This window comes from Trichogramma pretiosum, unplaced genomic scaffold, assembly GCF_000599845.2.
Source record: "Trichogramma pretiosum strain Unisexual culture from Peru unplaced genomic scaffold, Tpre_2.0 scaffold16, whole genome shotgun sequence".
Classification (NCBI taxonomy): domain Eukaryota; kingdom Metazoa; phylum Arthropoda; class Insecta; order Hymenoptera; family Trichogrammatidae; genus Trichogramma; species Trichogramma pretiosum.
Window position 1 is genome coordinate 1,704,860 of NW_019641647.1, and position 22,053 is coordinate 1,726,912.

At 42.7% G+C, this 22,053-nt stretch overlaps 1 protein-coding gene across 6 annotated transcripts in view; it reads right to left on the reverse strand.

The window, feature by feature from the left end:
• Positions 1-22,053, reverse strand: part of LOC106659209 (insulin-like growth factor 2 mRNA-binding protein 3) — a 38,164-nt gene that overhangs the window by 14,095 nt on the left and 2,016 nt on the right. The window contains exon 1 of one of the 6 annotated variants that reach the window (XM_014381638.2): positions 18,985-20,140. The exons of 3 other annotated variants lie outside the window; for them this stretch is intronic. In XM_014381638.2, the coding sequence (XP_014237124.1) occupies positions 18,985-19,067 (83 nt within the window). In that variant the 5' untranslated portion in view covers positions 19,068-20,140. Of the gene's footprint in view, positions 1-4,544; positions 5,103-18,984; positions 20,141-22,053 lie in introns of those variants that run through there. 2 more of the 6 variants (XM_014381652.2, XM_023459878.1) reach the window with 2 other exon arrangements.

The window sequence follows — 22,053 nt, forward strand, 5'->3', positions numbered from 1 at the left end:
TTTATCGATGTCTCAATGAGGTGCGTGCACATTTAATACACTCGGGCTTTACTCGTGCGCATGATATTATATTATGCAATGTCGGAGCTTGCTACTATATACTACTGTTACAACTGCAGTAACAACTGGCGGTACTACTATACTCTTTTATATGCTTTACTATAACGACTTGTACTGGCTACAGCTTCTGATGCTACGTATATACATTTATTATGTAGATTATGCTCGTCGCGACGACTAATGATTGCAACTGAGCACTCGTCGCGCTTTTCTCTATTTTTTTTTGCAATTTACCGTGTCTACGCGCATACTATATACAAACTCATACTCACTGCCTGACTCTCACGACTTGCACAATCAACGAGGCATACGATACGTTATACAGGACAAGTCTCGACGCGATATTGACGCGATAATCCTCTTTTTGCTTGGCATACATTTTTATGTATTTCTTTGGGATACTTTTTTATAGAAATACATTTTTCATTGATAGCGAGAGGCATAGGTAACGCTATGCGTTCAATTGATACAATTATGAAGCGCGTGTAGATCGGAAAAGGTGCGCGAGTGTGAGATAGGCCACGAACATCGATCGGGACGGGCGACAGTTGCCGGTGCCTTCTTTAATGGAATCGATTGTCCATTTTAAGTGATAAAATGGCTCGATTGTCTCGAACGAGACAATACTCATATATATATAAGCTAAAAGTACGATTACACGATAGGGCGGAAGGTAAAAAATACGATAAAAAAGCCGCCCGATTTATAGATATGGCAAAATGGGTCCTCGACACGAAATCGCTTCATAGCACGAGGTTGTGATATTCGAATATTCGGACTACGAAGAACATACGTCTATATGTGTATATTATAAACCATCGACGCCAACAAAAGTTTATATTACCTGCAAAATATAGCACCGATTCCAAACATAAAAGTTACGCGTGTAACGAATAGACATAGTTTAGTCAAAGATGATGCCTCACACCAAGAACAATATATTTATTATCGACTTTGCATGCATTAGTGCATGAGTTGTATTTGTTATCGCACTGTGAGATATACGCGATGAACAACTACCACGCAGCGACAGTAGTTGATCGAATCTTGTACGAAAAAAAAGATACACGCTCGAATATCTCGTATGACACGAATGCTGCGCGGTGCCATTCAACCAACTCCACTCTTTTTCATCTCTCGGCTTTGAGAACGAAAAAAAATTAAATTATTTTGCTTGAAGATAGCTATTAATAGCTCGGATCACTGATCTGTCTCTCTCTCTCTCTCTCTCTCTCTTTCTCTCTCGTTCTTGCCGTGCAATTTTGCGACTCGTATTTGCTGCGCGGGCGCAAGCACCAACTGAATATTTAACCAAGTATATTTTCAGATTTCATTCTGTTAAGTCGGCTTTTAATGGACGCGAATATGTCATTGCATAGGAATTTATTTTCTCGCTCGCTTTCCGTCTCTCTGTAACGCGCGCCGTGCAGTCGCTCAGTCCCTGTTTGTGTGCCACAGCTATCCTCGTTATATATGGTCCGATCAACAAATAACTTGCTCTCACACATTTGTACGGCCAATTCCATTTGTCACAAGTAATAAGACGCGGCAGCAGCAACGGCGCATCGGAAACGCATGGAAAACTCGCCCCCGCGCCAAACGGCGACGAGCATTTTATTTTTACGCGCCGGGCGTCGCTGCTGATTTTTCGATATACATCCAGCTCGCCTCAGCCCAAATAGCTGCGGCTGCGGTTCCGTCAGCTCGTTAGCTTTTTTACAGCTTCGGCGTGGCTGTAGCTATAAAAGCCTATACATTAAGCGTATACGAGCGATGAAAGAATATGAGCGAGCTTCGGGATTGAAATTGTTACACACGTAGCTCGAGCGGAGAAAGAAAGAGACGCGATGCTATAGTGCGACGAATGGAAGGAAAAAAAGAGAAATAAAATTCAATGTATGAGTGTGCGCGCATAGTGAGTGAATCATACGCCGCAACGCACTGCTCTTATATGTATGTATATACAGTGCGCATGAGACTGTATTTTATAGCATATATACAGGCGAGCGAGGCGGTGGCGGCTCCGTCACGACGCCGTGCTATTTATGACGTCAACGGAAGTAAACGCGATACTTTCTACTTTATATTACTCCTCGTTACGTCGTTGTCGTTCTCATGCTCGATTAGAAGAAGCTCCGATTATTAATATATAATCGCCCGACGTTTGTTTCTCGCGCCTCGCATATTATTAACTTCAAGAGCCTATACATTAACGTCGTGTGGAGCGATGAATCGTTAGCCTGAAATTTGATGAATCGTCGATATCTATAAACGAAGTTTCAACGGCGTATATAATACAGCCAAACAAGGACAAGATGTCAATTACGGGCAGATATGATATACGCACCAAGTACAAATGTACCGGACGGCTATGAAGAAACAATATCAATCTTCGCGTCACACAGCAGCTGACTGTACTTAGTTTTCCACGCGCATATGCCGCCTCTTCCCTTTTTTTTAAAAATAGCACGCGTATATTTCTTATCGTTCACGCCAGGCCATTCGATCAATCACAGAAATCGTGAATTATTGCCATATTTAGAATTCCTTGATAAATCAGGTACACGAGTAATAGCGATCAAGTCACTGCGATAGCGTTAATGAACAAAATACGGAGCATATGCACAGACACTTGCCCCATAGATAATGAATTTTTTTCGTAAAATCGAGGTTAAGAGAAAGTATTTTCTTTGCCTTTAGAATCAACTTGCCAACCGACGTAAAGGTTGCCCCTCATGCACATGCATTTATAAATAAATTGCATTCTCGCAAGAAACGTATTAAACGTTCGGGAATCCCCTGAATGCATTGTTTACTGTTTATGCGAGCAGGCGTAAAATTGCCCCCATAAAAGATGAAAAAGAATCGGTTACATTTCGACTTGACTCAGATTCACAAGAATTGCCATCGTTGTCGAATTTTTCAAAACAATTATATTTGCTTCCTGAGAATGCAATTCAGAGCAGAAAAACATTTTCCTCATAATGTCGAGGCGTTGCATTACATTGAATTAAAGAAAAAGAAAAAATCTGAATATAGTTCATATGTACACTTTATCAGGTCACATCCATTTTTTTCAACATTTATTACCCCAACCAAAGTCTAATTTTGTAATGCTGCTTTTGAAAATTAATTATACATGACGAAACGTCGTTATTGATATTTTTGAATTGTGTCCGGGCAGCCGAGTGCAAAAAGTAGCCTGTTTTTATTTACTAAGTCATAGAATTTTTGAATTCACTCAAACTTAAGGAAGGAAATGTAATTGCACAAAATAACATGCAAAAAAAGCTGGGAAAACTTTGAAGTAAATGTGATGTAAGAGATAAAAATGGTACGATCAAACTTTACGAAATGAAGTTGATTTTGACCAACTATTGCGATTTTTAACAATGCACAATGATATCTGTGCTGTTTCTTTAAGTAAATGAGAACATACGTGTTTGCCTCGAGGTTTTTGATAACATTAATTTTTTCGTACAGTCTGATATTAAATATACACAATTTTAGTTAACCATCTCCGTACCACCTCAAGTTCCCATTTGTATATTTATAGCTTAATCTCAGAGAATAAAGCTAAGTGCACATGCGAGTCGCTTTTAATTACGTTAAAGAACATTAAAACCATCTTTGATCAGCTTCGCGTGCAACATGGTGCCGCTATTTTTCATTAATATTATTGTCATAAAAGCTCGATACAGCGCGAGAAAGGTGCCAAATCAAGTTAGCTTGTTTTCGATCGATGATATATATGTTGGCTACTTAAAAATGACACAAAACAGTCGAAATTTAGAGTTTTGGTTATAAATAATTTTGTGCGTGTCGTTGAGTCATCTATAGCCAATATAACGTTATTCAATCGCTCTCTTTATTTATATTGATTGTAAAAAAAGCTCTTATCGACTCTATTCCACGTCGTCACCGTCATCTATCGCTTACATCATTGAGTTACTTTATCGCTTTTATTTCACGTGCTCCGTACACACGAAAAAAAACATACGAGCTCACTCGACGAATTTAAAGACTGTCACCGTGTTCATTTAATTACTTTCATAGCGCCTTCGATATCAAAATGTAAATGCAATAATTGTAAAATGTATGCGAGGTAATTTCACCGGCCGTAGTCGAGTGCTTTCTTTAATTAACGCTCCAGGCCGCAGTCGCGAAGCCGAGTAAGAGATTCTCTGATCTAAAAAGAGGATAACAGACTTTTCAACGGCAATTAGCAAATTACGTAGATTATTTTATTTTTAGATTTATCAAATAGTCGCAAATTGCTAAAGCAGCCAAACGTCGCGCGGCGAAATAATAAAAACGAGAGGAATATCGAGAGAGGGACGGAGAGAGGGAGGACAGAACGTGTTTTCAGGCGCACGTTCGTCGACGTACGTTGTCGCGTCGCGTGCATGTCTTTACGAACAAAGCGCATGTACCTATAACGTACGTGTAATTGAACTAGCTTATTTAGGAATTGTAATACGCACTCGTTAATAAGTTGATTTTTTGTGGCACTAACGATTCCTCGAAAGCCAGGAACCGAATAGTAACGTCCAGTGAAGCCTTTCATAATATCTATGCAATATTTATCGTGCTGCGTATGTGCTGTAAGCGCGCCGTGTCGTCACCGCGATGATTCGCGATGTTCGCAGCACCTGCTGATGCCGATGACGATCATAGTCGCCGACGTCGACGTCCAAGTTGTTGCGAGCGCGCAAACAGCCAACGGCAAACACAAACACACACGTGCAGCACACGCACACACCGGCGACACACCCGCGAGGAGCCGAGGAGCGCCAAGTAAAAAAGTTGCCGAAGTAAATAATCGACTGGAAAATAAGCAAGTCACGCACTGTTTATTTTTCTTATCTAACGCTCGCCGTTTCTTTGTTGCTGTCTAGAAACGTTGGTAGGAGCGCAGCGCAGCACAAGTTTGTTTTCGTAGCGCAAAATTCTCATGCGTTTTTGGCAAATTATTGACACTCACGCACAGCACGTAAGACGTAGGATAGGATAATGCGACTAACGTATTCTCAACGTGTCGCGCGTGCTACGAGCACACGATGCACGACGCAGAGCGCGAGAGACTCATACCGCTCGGAGGCGCTGCCGCTACTACACTCGACTGGCAAAAGTTAAATGACGCATGTGTGTGTGTGTACAAGAGACGCAGAGCGCAGGGAGTGCACCGGCGATTGGTAAATAAATGACGACGAGAGCGAGAGCGAGACAGAAGGAAGGGAGCAGTCGCGCGCGTGAGTGCGACGAGGCCTCGCTGCTGCGTCTCTCACGTGGCCGCTCGCAGTAACGTCGCGACGCGTACTGACGGCAACGACGTCGACTAATACCATATACAGTTATAATACTATGTGCAGTACCAGCTTTTCTCCTCTTCGGAAATGTTGGGTCGAATCGTCGTCGTCGTCGTCGTCTATATAGATGGGTATTGTATGTGCGTGTTCGTAAGCTTCTACTGCTGCAGGATAATGCAAAAATTGTAGACGCGCGCGCGCGCCTGTGTTGCCGCCGCAATTGCCACTACCGCAACGGAACAAAAGAGCGAGAGAGACGAGGCGCCAGCGCTTCGACGCACCTACACAAACACACTACGCAATGTGTCTGTAGTCTGTACCCACGGTCGCTCTTTCACGCCCGTACACGAGCACTTGCACTTCCGCAGAAAATCCGACTGCTGTAGTTTTGCATATATGCACGCCACACTCTTGAATTAGCGCTCGATCTGGCTGGCAGCGAAAATTTTTTTACGCGAATCTTTCGATAAAAAAATGCGTAACTCGTGAATTCGCCGTCGCTGTCTAGTACGAGGAAAAAAAAACTGCGATTGCAGCGATGTTGCTGCTGCTAGCTAGCTACCTTCGGAAATAAAAAAAGAGGCTCAAATACTGCGGCGTTCGACGACTCGGAAGGTACTCGCGATATAATATAAAAGCCCCGTCGTGCGTTACAGACTCTTTGCTCGTATCGTGCTCTGCAGTATATTGCACCGCACTCACCCTTTCACCTTTGATGAAATTCACTGCACCTCGTATTCGTGTAGGCATATTCTCTCTTCGGTTTATACAGCGATTTTCGAAATTACCACTTGAAGATGCACAACTGACAGAGACGGTTAATTAGCTGCTACTTTTGTTTTCCATCCGATCAAACCTCTTCGAAAGAATCCGCGATTTTGAAGGCTCAGTGGGCGCGTTACGGACATGGGTGCTGCAACAATATCTTTTTTGGCTGCTCATACCCTAGTGGACGGGCTGTAGTACACTGCGGAAGGTACTGCATATTGCTCACCTATGTGACGGTGGCTATACAAGCGCAGCTGTTGGAGAGCAGCTGCCTTCTGTGTGTATGTGCTGGACGACGGACGCGCGCGACTGACCGATCTAGCAATGTGTATTCACAGTTGCTATAGTTCGAACCTTTTTTGGACCTCTTTTCGCCCTTTGTAAACCGCTGCGCCACGCGTGTAACGCCATTGCACGAGCAACACCCCCTGCACGACCTAGCATACGTGTTGCTGCTATAATTTTTTTCTTGCTTGTTCTTGACTTTTTGTTCTGCGCTGCGCGTGTGTGTATATGTGTGCGTACGTTGATGTAGCTTCCTTTCTGTTACTTTTATGCTTTGACAATAATGATAGTTTAACTAACCAAAGCTCTTTTTGGAGGCGACCTCAAAGAGCTGACAACGCTGCTATCAATGCTTGTGCTGCTATAACTGGTGGTTTTACTCGAATTTTTTTATTCTCGTTTACAAAAACTAAAAATATGCCTTAAACAAATTTAACTATAAAATAGCTCCTCGGTAATTTCGTGTAATTTTCAGATTGAGAAATTGTGATATGCCAAGTTCCGTCCATAAACCAAACAAGGATGTATTTTTTCTGTGACAGCGACATATACAAATTTTAGGAAATAATAGAGTTGCGTTAGCGGGACGTCTTCCGGACTCACAATTATTTTTCCCTTTTTTGTTCTTCACGCTCTCTCTTTTTTTCTCCTTCTGTCTCGTCTGAGCGACCACAAAATATCATAGTCTCATCCCCCTTGTGTACAGTCAAAAAATTAAAAGAGAGAAAAAAAATGACAGAGCGCGTGGGTGCACTCGAAACGCGCCCACCGAGGTGAATTCCAGGCAGAAACGAGGAAGGGTGATGAAAAAGACAATTCGTTGTGTCGTGCGAAATGGTGCAGTGTCGCAAGGCTTACGTATACGAAGCAAGTGAGAGAACAAACAAAATAAAGCGAGTACGAAAACAAGTGAAATAATTGGCTCCGAAAAAAAGTACTCAAGCTCAGGCGCATAGATTGCCCATAGCTCTGTACAAGTGAGTCGAGTCGATTAATCGCACGCGACTCACGCAACAAATGAAAATAATGAGCAGAGAGAGCGAGGGAAAAATAGTATATTACTGCCCTAGGCCGCGAAAAACAGAAAAGTCCCAGAGTACGTGTAATTAGTGGCCGAGGCGAAGCCGAGGCCGATAAACACGTGCTCTGGGGCTTTCTTTTTTCGCGGCATAGGCCTGTATACTATTTTTCATACATAGTGGCCAGAAAATAGCTCTTCTCGTTTTGCGCAGCGGGCGAGAAGTAGTCACTTTCTGGCCGCTGGTATGAAAACGATTTTTCGGTACAGCCGTCACAAGTCAATCTTCGAAAGTTCCAATTAGCAAATGTTTTTTCATATGCCACAATGAAGCTCATTTTTACCTGCCTATGCACTTGTGGATTTTGCAAGAGAGATGCCACAAGAGAAGAGCTGCCGATAGAAATGAAATTTATCGGTAAAATGAAAATCAAGGAAAAACGTGAACCGAGCTTCAACAAACTCGTAGACTCTCTCGGAGAAGAAGAAAAGCAACGGTACGCATAAACGTCGCAGTCGCAGCAGTAGCATTAGCAGGAGAGGGTGTGTAACGATGCCTGTGTACTCGCTCGAAACCGACGTCGGGTGCAAGTAAAGTACTGCCTTGCAAAAGAGCGAGAGACCATTACCGAGTCCCAAGCATGCTCGAGACGGCGAAGAAAATGAGAGTAAGGGAAAATGAGAGGAGAAAGAGAGGCACACAAGCAAGCATGTACGTATGCGCTCCAGAGGCAGAGAGAGAGAGAGAGAGTCCCTAAAAATAGCAAAGTATTCATAAGGCGCCCTCGCGCGCAGGCAAATGCAACGTAATTACTGTCATCCAAAAAACAAGATATGTAGCGGACGACTACATTTACAAAGACGAGCAGATCCTCCCGCTACTTTTGCCGGCTCTCGTTATTACCGCTGCCTGCACGTATGTGCCGCGCAAGCTCGCACGACAACTTTATATATAAACACGTTTGTGCGTTGCTACGCGTTCTTCGAGCTGCTTGCGAGCGACGAGCAACAAATTTAATTGTCGGATTACGCAGATTTCTATGCGGCATTTACGGGGAACGAAGGGAAAAACTTGTGAAATACTCTTCGTATGTACGTATGTGCATGCCACGTATAAAGGCCGTTAAAAGTCTTGTGTGCGAGCACGCGCGAAATTGAAATTGAAACGCGTTCTTCTGAGAGCACCTTTGTGCGCGTAACGTGTACGCATTACAAGAGAAAGTCAACCTTGAACTTGGGCACTGCAGCGATAGAGCTTTTATTGCCTCGAAACTTTCCCGGCATGTTGATGTGCCTTCGGAGGGGGCAACTTTTTTCGCCGACTGGATAATTTAGCCGGGACTAAATGGTGTATGCATGCGCGCCCACGTGGTGTACATTACGCAAAGCACCTACGGCAATTCGCAAAAAAGGCTTTTTCTTTTTTATACAGAATTATAATTAATTGGCGGAACAATCGTTAAATAATAAATTCTGTCCGATATAAAAGCTTGCGATAAAAATTGGGAAAACTCGAAAAAGACGAATTGGTCGATGCGATTGTTTTTACCATATTCATCACGAGCGTTAGTAAGTAATAGTAGCAACGTCATCAAGGAAGATAGAAGAGAGAGGGAGAGAGAGAGAGCGAGCAATTTTCAGCGAATCACCCGTATCTGAAATCGGACGAGGCTGTAGTAGGTGCGTCATCCGTATCGTAACATACGTCTAGCCGCGTAAGGTAGAGAGAATATTTTGTTACCGAAACTTTGTTATGACTATTAGCCGGGGACGAAACAAGTCTTGAACTCGACGAAAGCTTGCGTCAACGCTCATGGCGCAGCGAGATAAGAGACTCGTGCTCTGCTCTGCAAGTATATAAATGCACGTTCTCCTGGCCGAGTCTTGGCTCGGCTGAAAATTGACCAACTTTTCGCGCGATAAGATTGTCTCGAGAAAATGCTATTATGCACCTTATAACGAAGCCTGGTCTGTGCAGGTTCTCGTCGTCATCGTCGTCGTCGTCGTCGTCGTCGTCGTTGTGTTACCGACTACCGCACGCATCGTCTTTGACGCTATACGAGTTGGTGTCGCGTCGCAGCGCTGCACTATTTTATAGCCGCCAGGCGTGATAGCCAATCGACTCTTTATACCGTATTGTGAAAGATAAGTCGTGCCTCTCGGGTATTATCGTTTTACTCGGGCGATAAGCCAACGCATACAAGGTATAAATACCTACCGCGTCGATCCAAGTACGCCCTTTTATTTTTGCCTAGCGTTGCAAGCTCCCTCCTTTTTCCTCGGGCTTCGATAAGAAATACCATTTACGTACGTATGATTATTACGAGGAATTTTTATATTTCTATGCATACGTATGAGATGCATTGCACCGAAAGCAAAAGTACGTAAAATATATGCTCTTATTGCTACGTCGCGACGAAAGGGGGATTAAAAGTCCGTAGAAAAAAATGTCGTGCTGTCTGCTTTTGACTACTACACAACTTTGACCCGAGGGCGTGAATTTTTATTTTGCATTTCGATATTGTTGAATAAATTCGTCCGAATAACTTTTACGAATTTTAAGTCGTGATTCTTTTTCGCCAAGTTTGCAAATCGACAGGCATATACCTACGTGCATGTGTGATTGTGCATCATTGGCCTTGAATCGCGTCCAAAAAGAATAGCCACAGTATAATAAATTCTTATAATTCACGGAACAGACAACGATCTCTCTCGTGTTTATGTATAAAAAAATTGGAAATCATGGTAAGCGTTTGAAACGGACTAATTTTCATTCGCATTTCAAAAGACTACTCCTGAACGTATAAATTAATTGAAGCGGCGCGACATTGTATCGAAAGATAAAATAAAAACCATTTTCCTTCGCGAGACAAAATATCCTCTAGTTTGAGATATTATTTATCGGTTCCCCCTCTCCCTAATTGTACGATTTTTCGTTAGTTTGAGAGAAAAGTGTTGCTTTTTTCCTTTCAATCAATGCACTTAACGAGATCGAAGCGATTCAAATCCACAAGCTCAAAAGATATTTTCCAAAGACTTACCATCCGACCAAACAACACAAAAAATGGACAAGTGCCAAGAAATGTCCTTACCTGCAACATAAGAAGAAATATTTTTACTATAGAAAAAAATTACACGATAACTAATAGTAAAATCCAATTAAACTGATTATTTTTATTGCTTAATGATGTTATAAATTTATTAAAATCGAATTAAAAAAGGAGTATCATTTATAATGAACCGAAGTTGTGGTTATATCGCGAAAAAGTTACGATAAATAGAAGCACTTTGAGAAAATTCAAAAATAAAAACAGAGAAAAAGGAAGGCATGAAAGCTCGAAAGCAAACGGATTAATGCGCACCGCTAACACATGGAAAAGTCACAAAGAACAGAGCAGAGCTTGCAAACTTGCTGCTGCAGTCAGTTTGTGTGTGTGCGGGTGTGTATGTGTATGTAGTGGCTGCTGCTCGGTGGATCGATTCGGCGAGACTAGGCAAAGTGATTACTCGACGTCGAGTAAGAGAGAAAGATAGAAAGAGTCAAGCGTACTAACAGCAAGGGGTGCACTTGCGTTCACATCTATGTGCGTGTGTGTGTGTAAGTCAACATATCGAGCAGACGAAAGTGAGGAAGGTAGCGGGAGAGTTTAGATAAGAGACTCGCAAGGTGTGTATCGCGTGTTGCCAAGCTATATTTCGGGATTCCGCGACGATGACGATGGCGATGACGATAATTTCGATTTTAGCCTAAAGAATTCACCGGTCGATCGAGTATCACGATCGCGAGTAACGATTTGTCGCTAGTTCCATGAGACGCAATGCCAATTGCGACAAGAGACTGCGTATGCCACGTTCGAACCCAACTTCCAGTCGTCCAAGTTGGAAAAATTGAAGCAACAGCTCGACCCACGATGATTCATTTGAAATCTTAGACCGAGTTATTATTTGCTTTCGATTTATGGATAATCCATCGTGGCATCATTTCGCTGAATTTTTGCAGGGGAAATCGAAGCACATCTTGCTCGATAGTTTGTAGCCTGCAACGAACAAAGAGACGAGAGAACGGGAAACTTTTGGCATGACACGTGCGATGAACTCATAGCAAGAATCAGGGTTTTTCCCGGCATGTGCTTTCAGGGCCACGCAAGCCAACCTTTGAGCACTCACTTGCGCCAAATTATCTTGATTCATCTTCATCCGCGCACTTGGCACATACATACACATGTATAGTACTATATGGCTATCCTCCTTTATATTTTTCATTCCTTCTCCTCAGTGTTACATTCGTACGCCATGTGCCCGTGTGAGAAATTCGTATATAAAATTCGTGCTGCTGCTTCGACTGCGAGAGTTTCACAACGATGGCGAGTAGATCGAAGCTGCGAAAAAAGCGACGAGTGAGACGCACGCGGGTGTATATAAAATGAGCAAAGAGGAGAATCGGCAGCAGCAAGGCCTTCTTCCAGGAAACTTTCTTCTTTTTTACGCGGTCAAATTATTTATGGCGATGCGAAATTAAGAGTCTCGCTCGCCTTTTTCAAGCCGATTCTCCATAGATCTCTAGCGCAACAACGTCCTTGATTATATAAAGCCTTTCTCTTTCTCTTCTATGCTCATTTCTTTATAAACTCCTTTCCGACGAGCTTACGGTTCTTTTTCCTACTGCGGGCCCCTCGTGCAGCGCAGAGGGTGTCAAGCTACTTTATACACATTATATTATAAGCGCGGGCCAAAAATGTTGTTTGGCGCTTAGTGATTTACTGCCGCGAGCGACGCAGCGCGAATCTCTCGTGCAGTATCGGATCCACGTACATCGCGGATCAGCGTGTCTTCCCTACAAACCTATATAATACATATATACGTATACTATATAATATGCACGCGTTCAGATATTCGATTGATTTTAAAGCGGCGATGGGCAACTCGTTTCCTGCCTCCTTATAAACGTCCGAAAAATATTCATCACCAATCGAACGACGCTCTTTAGCTGTTTTTAATGACGGTGGCTTTTTCTGCTTTTTCTTTGTCTCCTTCGTTTCGTTCCACGTAACAATCATTCGAGCGTTCATTTCGCGGCTCGATTTGATGTACGAGTTCTGGGTGAAATGTACATATATGTATGTTAATTGAATGCTCGTTTCGAGTACCGAGTAACCGGTTGCGACGTTGACTCGCTTTGTTAACGCCCGCTGTACGTACGTACGTTACTGTTGCAAAAATCGAGATCGAGCGCGCGTGAGATCCACGTGCTCACGACTTTAAAATTTTAGTATTTCTACAAAGCTTATTAACGATGACACCAGTCGGGTAACTCGACTTATCTCAGATTTGGTGAATTATTACCATATTGATAAGAATAAAAAGGAAAAAAAGCTAATCTTTATGAAACGTCGCTATACAGTCGCGCGTGTACGTACACCTATACCTAGCGCAATAATGATCTTAAATACGGCAAGAATTCAATTGGAACAGTTTGCAAATGTAAGTCAAAGGCAAACCGGCCATATTGGGTGGTTGAATTTGCGCGAGGCCTCGCAAAGCTCAGCAAATTCACATCAAGCGGCGCATAACAACGCGACAATTTCTTCGAAACGAATTCGAGAGGAGCTTACACACACACATACACACAGACGCGCGATACACTCGAAAAGAGAAAGAGTCTTATACATGAACACGAACGTGAAAAATCAGATCAGCAGAGAATTACGAAGCTCTGTGTGCTTAAATGCGTTAAAAGCTAGAGGAATGCGCTTACTCGGTACAAAACTCTGTCTTTTTGCGCGCTAGTGCATTACATTTTTTAGTTAGGCGAATCCTATACAGCTTGCATCATACTTTTCATCTTAAGTTTTGTCAATTATCTTGCGCGTCTTGAAATCGAGAAAACTTTTTGACGTACTGCACGGTCAAGCTTCTTCATCTACGTCGCGGTGTATCAGTGTCAGTTTTCGATGGCTTTGAAAAGAAAACAATACGTTTTTATTTATCTGATGAGTTTCGGGATATTAGCCAGACGTGGAGTAGATTATAAGTGCTTCGTATATACGTGTGCAATGAATAATACCTACGTCGTGTTGGTCACCGACGTTAATGTGCGCCTCGGAAATCGGAGCAAATTTGTAAGACGAGATGTTCTTTGAACCCGAAGTGCGTACGAGTGCTTGTTTGCGCGCGCCACTACATAAACGTATCGGCTTCTGCACCTCGTGGTTAATTATAAGCTCGTAGCGATTATCATTTCTTTTTTCGTACGTCATATTTATAAACGATGTGTATGCGCGCAGCTGTATAGATGTAGCATATGCAACGAACGACGACCCACAACACGACACATTGACGAGCTATTTTCGTTCTCTCTTCTCGTACTACACTCGAGTAGGTATTCTTATTACGTCGAGCTTGGAGCCGAACGATAATCGCTCGATACGAGTGAGCCGCCGCGTCGAAAGATGACGAGAGGCGCGCGAAACGTCCATAGTGGCTTTCCCTCGCATCGAAGCCAAGGTGTGCTGTTCACGCATAGTTGAGCTGATCCGAACCCATGTACGTAAGGCATTATAGCCGCAGTGTATAGTACAGTGGCCAACAAAGTACGAAGCTCGTTATAATGTATACAAGGGGCAGATGGTTTTTCCCCGAAATCGGCATCGAGGTATTTTTCGCCTATAAGATCGATGGGATCTTTGTAAGTCGCTGAACTGACAGGCAGCTGTATACATCAATACTGTACGAGAGACCCTCGTAGTTGGCCAGATCTACGCCACTACTCGGAGCCTGTATGTTGCGAATTTCTTTGTAGCCCGTGTACGTCTTTCGCAAGCCTACGAGCGCCAAAGCAGCGAAATCCCGACTCGTGAGAGATCTCTGCGCGCTATTTTGCCGCATTCATACGCTTGCTCTTGCCAATATGGGACCTAGAAACGCGACAGGATTAGTGTCTCTATTATGTGCGGCTATATGCGAACAGGCCCCGATTTTTGACAAAAAAAAAAAAAAAAACAACGAGATATCTTTTCTCTTGCCGACGCTCCGTAATCCCTTACGATCGTGTCGGTTTTCCCTCCTCGCTTCGATACACGAGAATTGTGCTCCTCGTGGAACTTTATTGTATTTTCCTCATTGGAGCGTATAGAAACGCGAGCTGGAGAAATTTCGGCATTACTACACGCTGAGCTGGTCAATAGTCAATGCTCCACGTCTTTTCTTCGGTATACCGGGCTGTACGACGTACGAACGAAGCAAAAGAGAGAAAAAACAGCGTAGATTACCGTATTACCGACCTCCACCAGTATACCTTACGGCTCCAAGGTCTCTGTGTTCTCGCATAACCTGGGGTTTTCCCCTGTCAAAGCTGCATCGCAGACCGAGAGATAGAGCTAGCAGGCTTGCGCCCCACCGTTCCTTACAATAGTAGGCCTGCAAGCATCCCTACGCTTTTTCGAGATACTTGGAGGGCTCTTGTTTGTAATTGTGCTTGAATCGAGTCGACACTGCCTACGAACGATGTTCGTGCTTGCCTAATACATGATCGAAAGCTCGATGCATATCCACGAGAGCCGTTTAACGGCTTGACTCGCGTCGAGCCACTGTCCCCACTCGGGATCGTGCGAGCGTTGAATAGCTTACGTACGCATATTATGCGTGTATTTTTGCGCGCGCCAAGCGAATACAAATGCGCAGCGCACGCGTATACAAGGAAGCAAAAATAATTTTGCGGCACCGCTTAACTTTGCCGGAAATACATAACCTAAAAATAATTCCTTTTTAAGCACTGCTATACTATAATCAACTGCTTGCTAGTATATATATGCATCGCGTTATAGTGCGCGCGATGAGGAAGAGAGGGAGGCTGCGCGTAATGTGTATCGCTTGTACACGTGGTGAATGTCGCTGCTTTTTTATTCTTCGCGGTTAACGCTCTCCGGATGCTGACACTACTACTACTACTGTCCGACGACCAGCGCGCCTTTTTAATCTCGAGTTCTATTTTTGATTTACAAAAGAGAGAAAGAATATCGGTAAGGGGGACCAGCGGCAGCTTTTACAGTCGCGTTCGAGTATTAGAATCTGGGCGTATTGGGCCTTTATACGGACCAACTTTCCAGCATGGACTATTTTAATTATTACCGGCTAGTATAGAGATTTTTTCAACGAGTATTTCCAAGGTGCATTTTTTAACACTGTCGCTGAAACGTCAAAACTGCCCAATAATATTAACATGACACATTTCCTAGGACCTTTTAATATTTTTATTACGATGCTACAAAGAATAGAGCTCGCGTCAAATATTTCCTTTGGGCAAAAATGAGCCTGGCAATTGCAAATCATTCTAGGCGTTCAAATTGACTTTTTTGTTTTCTTTTTTTTCGACCAGAGTATAGCGTACATGACCATTTCTAGGCATCAGCAGCCGTAGAGCTGGCTCAAAGTAAGCGAGCAAACAACGAGTCTATATGTATACGTCATATGTGTATAAGAACGAAAGATAAAGATGGATGTATATATGTGTAAGCTAAAACGAAGGAGAGGAGAAAAGACGAAAACGAGAGTGAGCGAAGGCGAAATAGCATAAAGAGAAGAGAGAGAGAGGCCATCCACGTGTCGCTTGACGATTCGAATCTCGCGGTATAAATCGTCTGTTCTACGTGCCATATTATAAAAGAGAAGCGGAGGGTCGCGGCCTTGGCGCTCTTCCTCCTTCTTTCTCTCTCTCTCTCTTTTACCGAAAAAAAGGAGAAAAAACAGGAGGAGAGCAGCGAACATATACAGAGTATAGATACTCGTATAGTAGTAATGTAGAGAAGCATGCCTAAATCTCACATTATAGGCTGCTGCTGCTACTGCTCGATGTTTTCAGAAAAGTGCGTACGAAAGTATCTCTCTGCGGAAAACGACGCGCCTGGTGTATATGTATAGTAGCTGCCTAGTGCCTATAGATACATATACCATTCGGGCTGGTCGTGGTGTTTTCGAGGTCGAGCGAGTCGCGCGCGCGAACGAACGAGGGGGAAAAAACGAAAATGTCCGTATGCTTGCCTCTTTCTATCTTTCTCTCTCTCTCTCTCTCTCTATACATATATATATTTTTGTGTGTGTGTGCGCGTGTAAAGCCCCGATATGTTATGGCCCGCGCGGATAGTATATCCACGATGACGAAGATGAACGCGTTTTTCGCTCACACCGTAACTCCACTCGCCACGCACGCGCACGGCTCTCATCGATTAAAAACTTCGAGAACGTTGCTGCCGACTTATGTGTAATGTATGGGCGCGACAATCGGAAAGTCAAGATGATGATGATGATGTTTTTTTTTCAATCGAGCAGATGGTGGCCATTTGCTGGGCTGATAGTGCGAATATTTCGACTATCTGTCGAGGCTTGCGCGCACTTGTGCGTTACGAAGCTCGGACCACGTACGCAAACGTCAGGAAAATGCCCAAGCTGGTCATCGCGCTGCCAAACTGCCAACGCATCGCGCCACGCTTTGCTCCGAAGAACACACACACAAACTCGCGCGTGTTTCATTTTTTTCTCTTTTTTTTTCTCGCTAGTTTCTAAAGCCTTACGCTGCGCGCGACAACCTCACGAGGATCGACAAAAAGTTTCTCACGCTTTGAATTTTTCCACGCACGCCGATGATGCTAAGAAACTATATGGAACGTTCTAGGCTTCCAAGGGACACTACTGACATACTCTACGGCGACAGTTTCGAGTAGCTAAACGACACTTCATTCATGAAGTTATTATCGGGTCTTTTTTTTTCAGATAAAAATTTTAGTGTGCGTAAGCCGTTCACGCTTTATTGATCTCGTACAGGAAATATTTACTTCGTATCGGGGCAGATAACACGAATTTTTTCCCTCTCTTTTGTACATGATAAATTGTCAACTGGAAACACAACTCTGGCCACGAAATAGTATAGCGCTCGACACTCGGCTCTAGTCAAAAACTCATTACTTGGGAATTACATTATTCAAAGCCGAGCGAGTTTCGAACTCGACTCTGACTTGCCAAGCTATCCGTAAACGCGAATCCATTGGATACTTTCGGGGTTGCACGCATTTCAAGTTTCGCGAGTTCACTTTTTGTCCATGTCCTTTGTACAATCACTGCGATCTTGTAAAACCGAAAACTTGATTTTTAATTCTAGGTCTAGGATAGGCCTTCTCAACTCATGGGAACTGAAACGTGTTCTTTCGATCGAATCGGTAACTATGTTCGGTTAAGTTCCAAAATTCTTATTCTCACCGATGTATTTATTTAAGGAATTTCGAGTGTGAAATTACACAAAGATCTGAAACGAAATTCTTTCATGTACTGATATTTTTACAATAATTTCTTCAAATAATGAACAATTTTCCGATTTTGATTGATACTTTTAAACAAGTTAAATTCTCCTTCCTATTAAAATGTTTGTATACATAAAGAAACACAGAAAATTGACAACGCATAACGAGTTGAATCTCTATGAGTCATAAATATTATTTCATCTTTCTCACAGATAATCCTAAGAAGCGACTAACGACCCGATTGTATTTGGATGACAAGTAAATAAATAAAGAAAGAAAGAGAGAGAAAGAGAGAGAGAGAGAGAGAGAGAGATCATTCGGGCGTAAAGTATTTGATTTTTGCTAACTCTACTATAGAATCACGTGAATGGTTGGTCCATTATTCGATCTTCGGTATTGAACTTTTTGCGATATTTTTGAAGACAATATGCCAATGACGACTAGTAATACTTACAAAATGTGTTTACTGATGCGTACCGTTAATCTCGAAAGTATATATCGCTCGCGCAAGTACGGGCACCGAGTAAAAATTCTTTTGTAACGCGTGTACATGTAACTATGATAATGGAAAAAATTTTCCATTCAATCTGCCAAGAGACGACCCCGCGTGTTTGCGATTTGGCGACTTTGTCTGACGTAGCAAAAATAATGGAACAAATCGCTTATGAAAAAATTGATTCTCTGCAAGTGTTGCATCGCTAATGAGCTATAATATTTCTGATAATTTCTGAAGAGCTCTAACGTGATTTCGGCCGAGCTGATACGACTCAAGAACAATTTTACAATTCATATAATTTCGACCGAAGACTATTTGAGTCGGGCAGCTGCGTGGCAGAGCAATTCATGATAACAATTTTGAAGATTTCAACCGATTTTTGCAGATTTGTAACGATCGCGAACGACAGATGTTTCTTGAATTCAATCAAAAACAGTTAAAATTTTGGCCTTATTCTAAAACTATGCGGCTAAATGTGCCGCTTTACTCTTGGACAAAAATCTTGGGGGGAGATATTTTTTCTCTTCGACGCTTCGATTTCGCATTCTAAATTACATAACTATACAGCGTAGTTGCGGTCTACGAACGTCTTCTCTTATCGCACGCAGCGATCTCGAAATTCTTCGCGCGCTTGGATGGGCCTCGAGTAAATTTTTTTTTTTAATTTTTACATAATTTATGAAAAAAAGGAAACAGATAATTCCATTACGTGGAGAAAAATACGATTTTTACCCGTGATTTATGACAAGACAATCCTACCTTAATCCATCTCCATTTTTCTCTTCGATCTCCAATCGTTCCATTTCCTTTTGCAGCGGATTAGCGTCTCCGTATTTCTCCATTTTTTTTATCGTTGATTCGTGAAATTGTAGATCGACGAAAAACAAACGTTCTTTTTTCTTATTATCTCTCACTTTGTAAAATCGAGTCAATTTTGAACACACGTAACTAAGTATATTATGGCAATAATACTAGGATATATTTTGATCTCTGCAGCTTGATAATTTCTTCTTTACAGCGCGTCAGTCAACAAAATCTACTCTTTTCTTTGATTATTATTTACGTATATAATTCTTATATATATCTATCTATATATAAATAATATATCTCTGTAACATGCGTATAGCACAAATAAAAACACACTCAACTCTTTTTCTCGAGAGGCAGAAAAAGAGCGAAAAATCACGCGCGCACAGCTTTATACTTGAATAAAAATCTGGAAGCTTGGTATCTTGTTGAAGCAGACTACTATCTTCTTCGTTCTTCTCTTGCTCTCTTTTCCCTGTTGCTTTTCTGTTGTAACAGTATGTGCATAAAACACTCACAACTACCCGATATATAATTATATGTATATCGAGAGGACGCACAAGTTCACACTTAGCACATGCACAAACGAACAATCGGACACAAAAGTGACGATCCTTGAAATTCTTATTTGTAGGTGTAGTTGTATCGCTCCGTGACGTTGAACTGTCTATATAAACTGAAAACTATTCCGTCCGGTGAAAATTGCGTCCCCCAGTTTTGGGCTGCGCGGGTGAATGGAGGTGAAAAAAGAACGAAAAGATAGAGCGAGAGAGAGAGAAAGTGAAAAAAAATCAGTGAGCTCGGAAAAAAGTGGGGGTGTTGTTGTTGCTGGTGGTGGTGGCGGCGGCGGCGGAGGCGGTGGCGGCGATGAGAGCGCCGTTTTTCGTTGAGATCGAGTTTAATATATAATTCGTTTTGTTACAAGCGTACGTTAACGCTCGGCTTTGAACTAAAACTCGAGTCGGAGCGGCTCCACGAGCGAAGTCTCCCAAAAGCGAAGCGCCGATCGTTCTGTCTCTTTCTCTCGCGAGAACGCGCCTTCTCTCTTCTCTCTCTTTTCTCTCGCGCTAGCTTATTCACGCTGTTCGAATATAGACACGTACACACACATATGGCTCACACGCACAGATTGAGAAAGTGAGAGCAAGCAAGCAAGCAAACTAGAGAGAGAGAGAGAGAGAGAGAAAGAGAGAGAGAACTAAAAGTAGTAATAGAGAGCAGCGCGCGCAGCTCCTCGGCTCCTAGACAAGCCGGCTTCTCCGAAATCTGCCGATGTGTGCGTGTGTGTACGTGTGATTCTGTTGCTCTTCTCCCTCCGTTTCGCTCGTGTATTTCTCTCTCTCTTTCTCTTTTCTTCGCCACTACTCCCTCTCACGGAGTGGGCAAACTCCCGCACACAGCGTAGGCCAAAACAAGCGTAGCTCTATACTTTTCGGAATTCTCCGGCAGCGCTCCAGAGTCGAAAGCGGCGCGCGTGGGAGGAGGAGAAGGAGGAGAAGAGGGCTCAAAAGAAACTCCAGCGAAAAAAGCTCCTCGCCTCAAGTTCACTCGCACTTTACACTTTTGTTGGCAATCGGCGATTATTACTTTGTGCCGCGTGCAACGATGACTCGATGTACCGAGCTTAACTTCACTTGCGAGCGTCACAACAAGCTTTGCACACTTCCGTATGGTCTCTTCTGTATTTACTTCCTATTTTTGCTTCACTTTTTCTTAATATACTAAGTTGTTCTATTCTGTAGTTACTGTATGGAGATGGCACTTTGGTGGCATCGGTGAACTATTTCTTGACGATTGTCTGGTATCAGAGCACCATATCTTGAAACATGCTGACGATGAATTAAAAAAATAATAGATGACGGATATTTTTGACTATTGATGCGATTGATTTATTATTCGTCCATCGGAACGAATTTATTGATGTTGAGGTGGTGTGTTAGTGATCGTAGGTGGTCGGGGCGCTTGACAAATCGTGTCCTTTGAACGTAGGACGCGGACGTGTAGAGTAGCAGCGCATGTGGATATCTGGAGGCTCGCCTCGGTTGCGATTCGGTCTCCTCGCGAAATCTTACTCGCGATTAATGGCCTACCGAGCCGAGCAGCGCCGAATCTGCACTCTTTCTCCGCTTTTTCTACACTCTCTATCTCTCTCGCTATCTCTCTATCTCTTTCTTTCTTTCTCTTTTCCACTCGGCGACGCACTTGCGAGCCTTTTCCCGTCTCTTTCTGGCGCGTTGCAAACCCGATACGTGTACGTAACGCGGCGTGCAGCGGCAACCGGCAAAAGGGGGAGACGGAAAGAAAACGGCGACGCCGTCATCGACGCCTGGGGAAGCGAATGTTCCGTTGGAGAGTTGGTGAGCTCGGAAAAGAGAAGGGATATATGTACGCGAGGAAAATCCTGATATCCTTTATAGACTAAGGGTGGTTCTTTCGTCCACGCGCACCCGTACAATACATGCAACGTATATACAATATATACAATATGTACAATATAACACATGAACAGATGAAATGACCGTTGTTCGAATTAATCATTATTTATTACCCCGTCAGGCTTGTGCTAGGGTACTAAAATTGCTCCAAATTCAAAATGGAAATTTTATTTTATCGAACGATTCATATATTTTTTTTCTGGTCCAATAAATTTGTACTGTTTAACTTTTTTTACTGTTTTCGATTTTATAATTCTATTGAAAGATTTATAATTAATAAAATGAGAGCTTTGTGGTTTTTGCAATCATTTTCAGTTCTTTGATTAGACCTTCATGATTAATTTTTTCCAAAAGTAATTTTTGCAAAATCATGGTCTTCGCATAATTCATATCAGCTGAATCATTGATCAGGAACTTGCATAATGTAATCTTGCATTAAAAGCCTAAATTGAAATGAAAATTCTTACGATTTTTCAAGAAAACTAGCAACATTTTGATTCTTATACAAAAATTACCCGGTAAAAGAACCGCGTATGGACTTATTCTTAAGCCGCGCCCAGTTTCGTCCCCCACATTATTGTGAGCT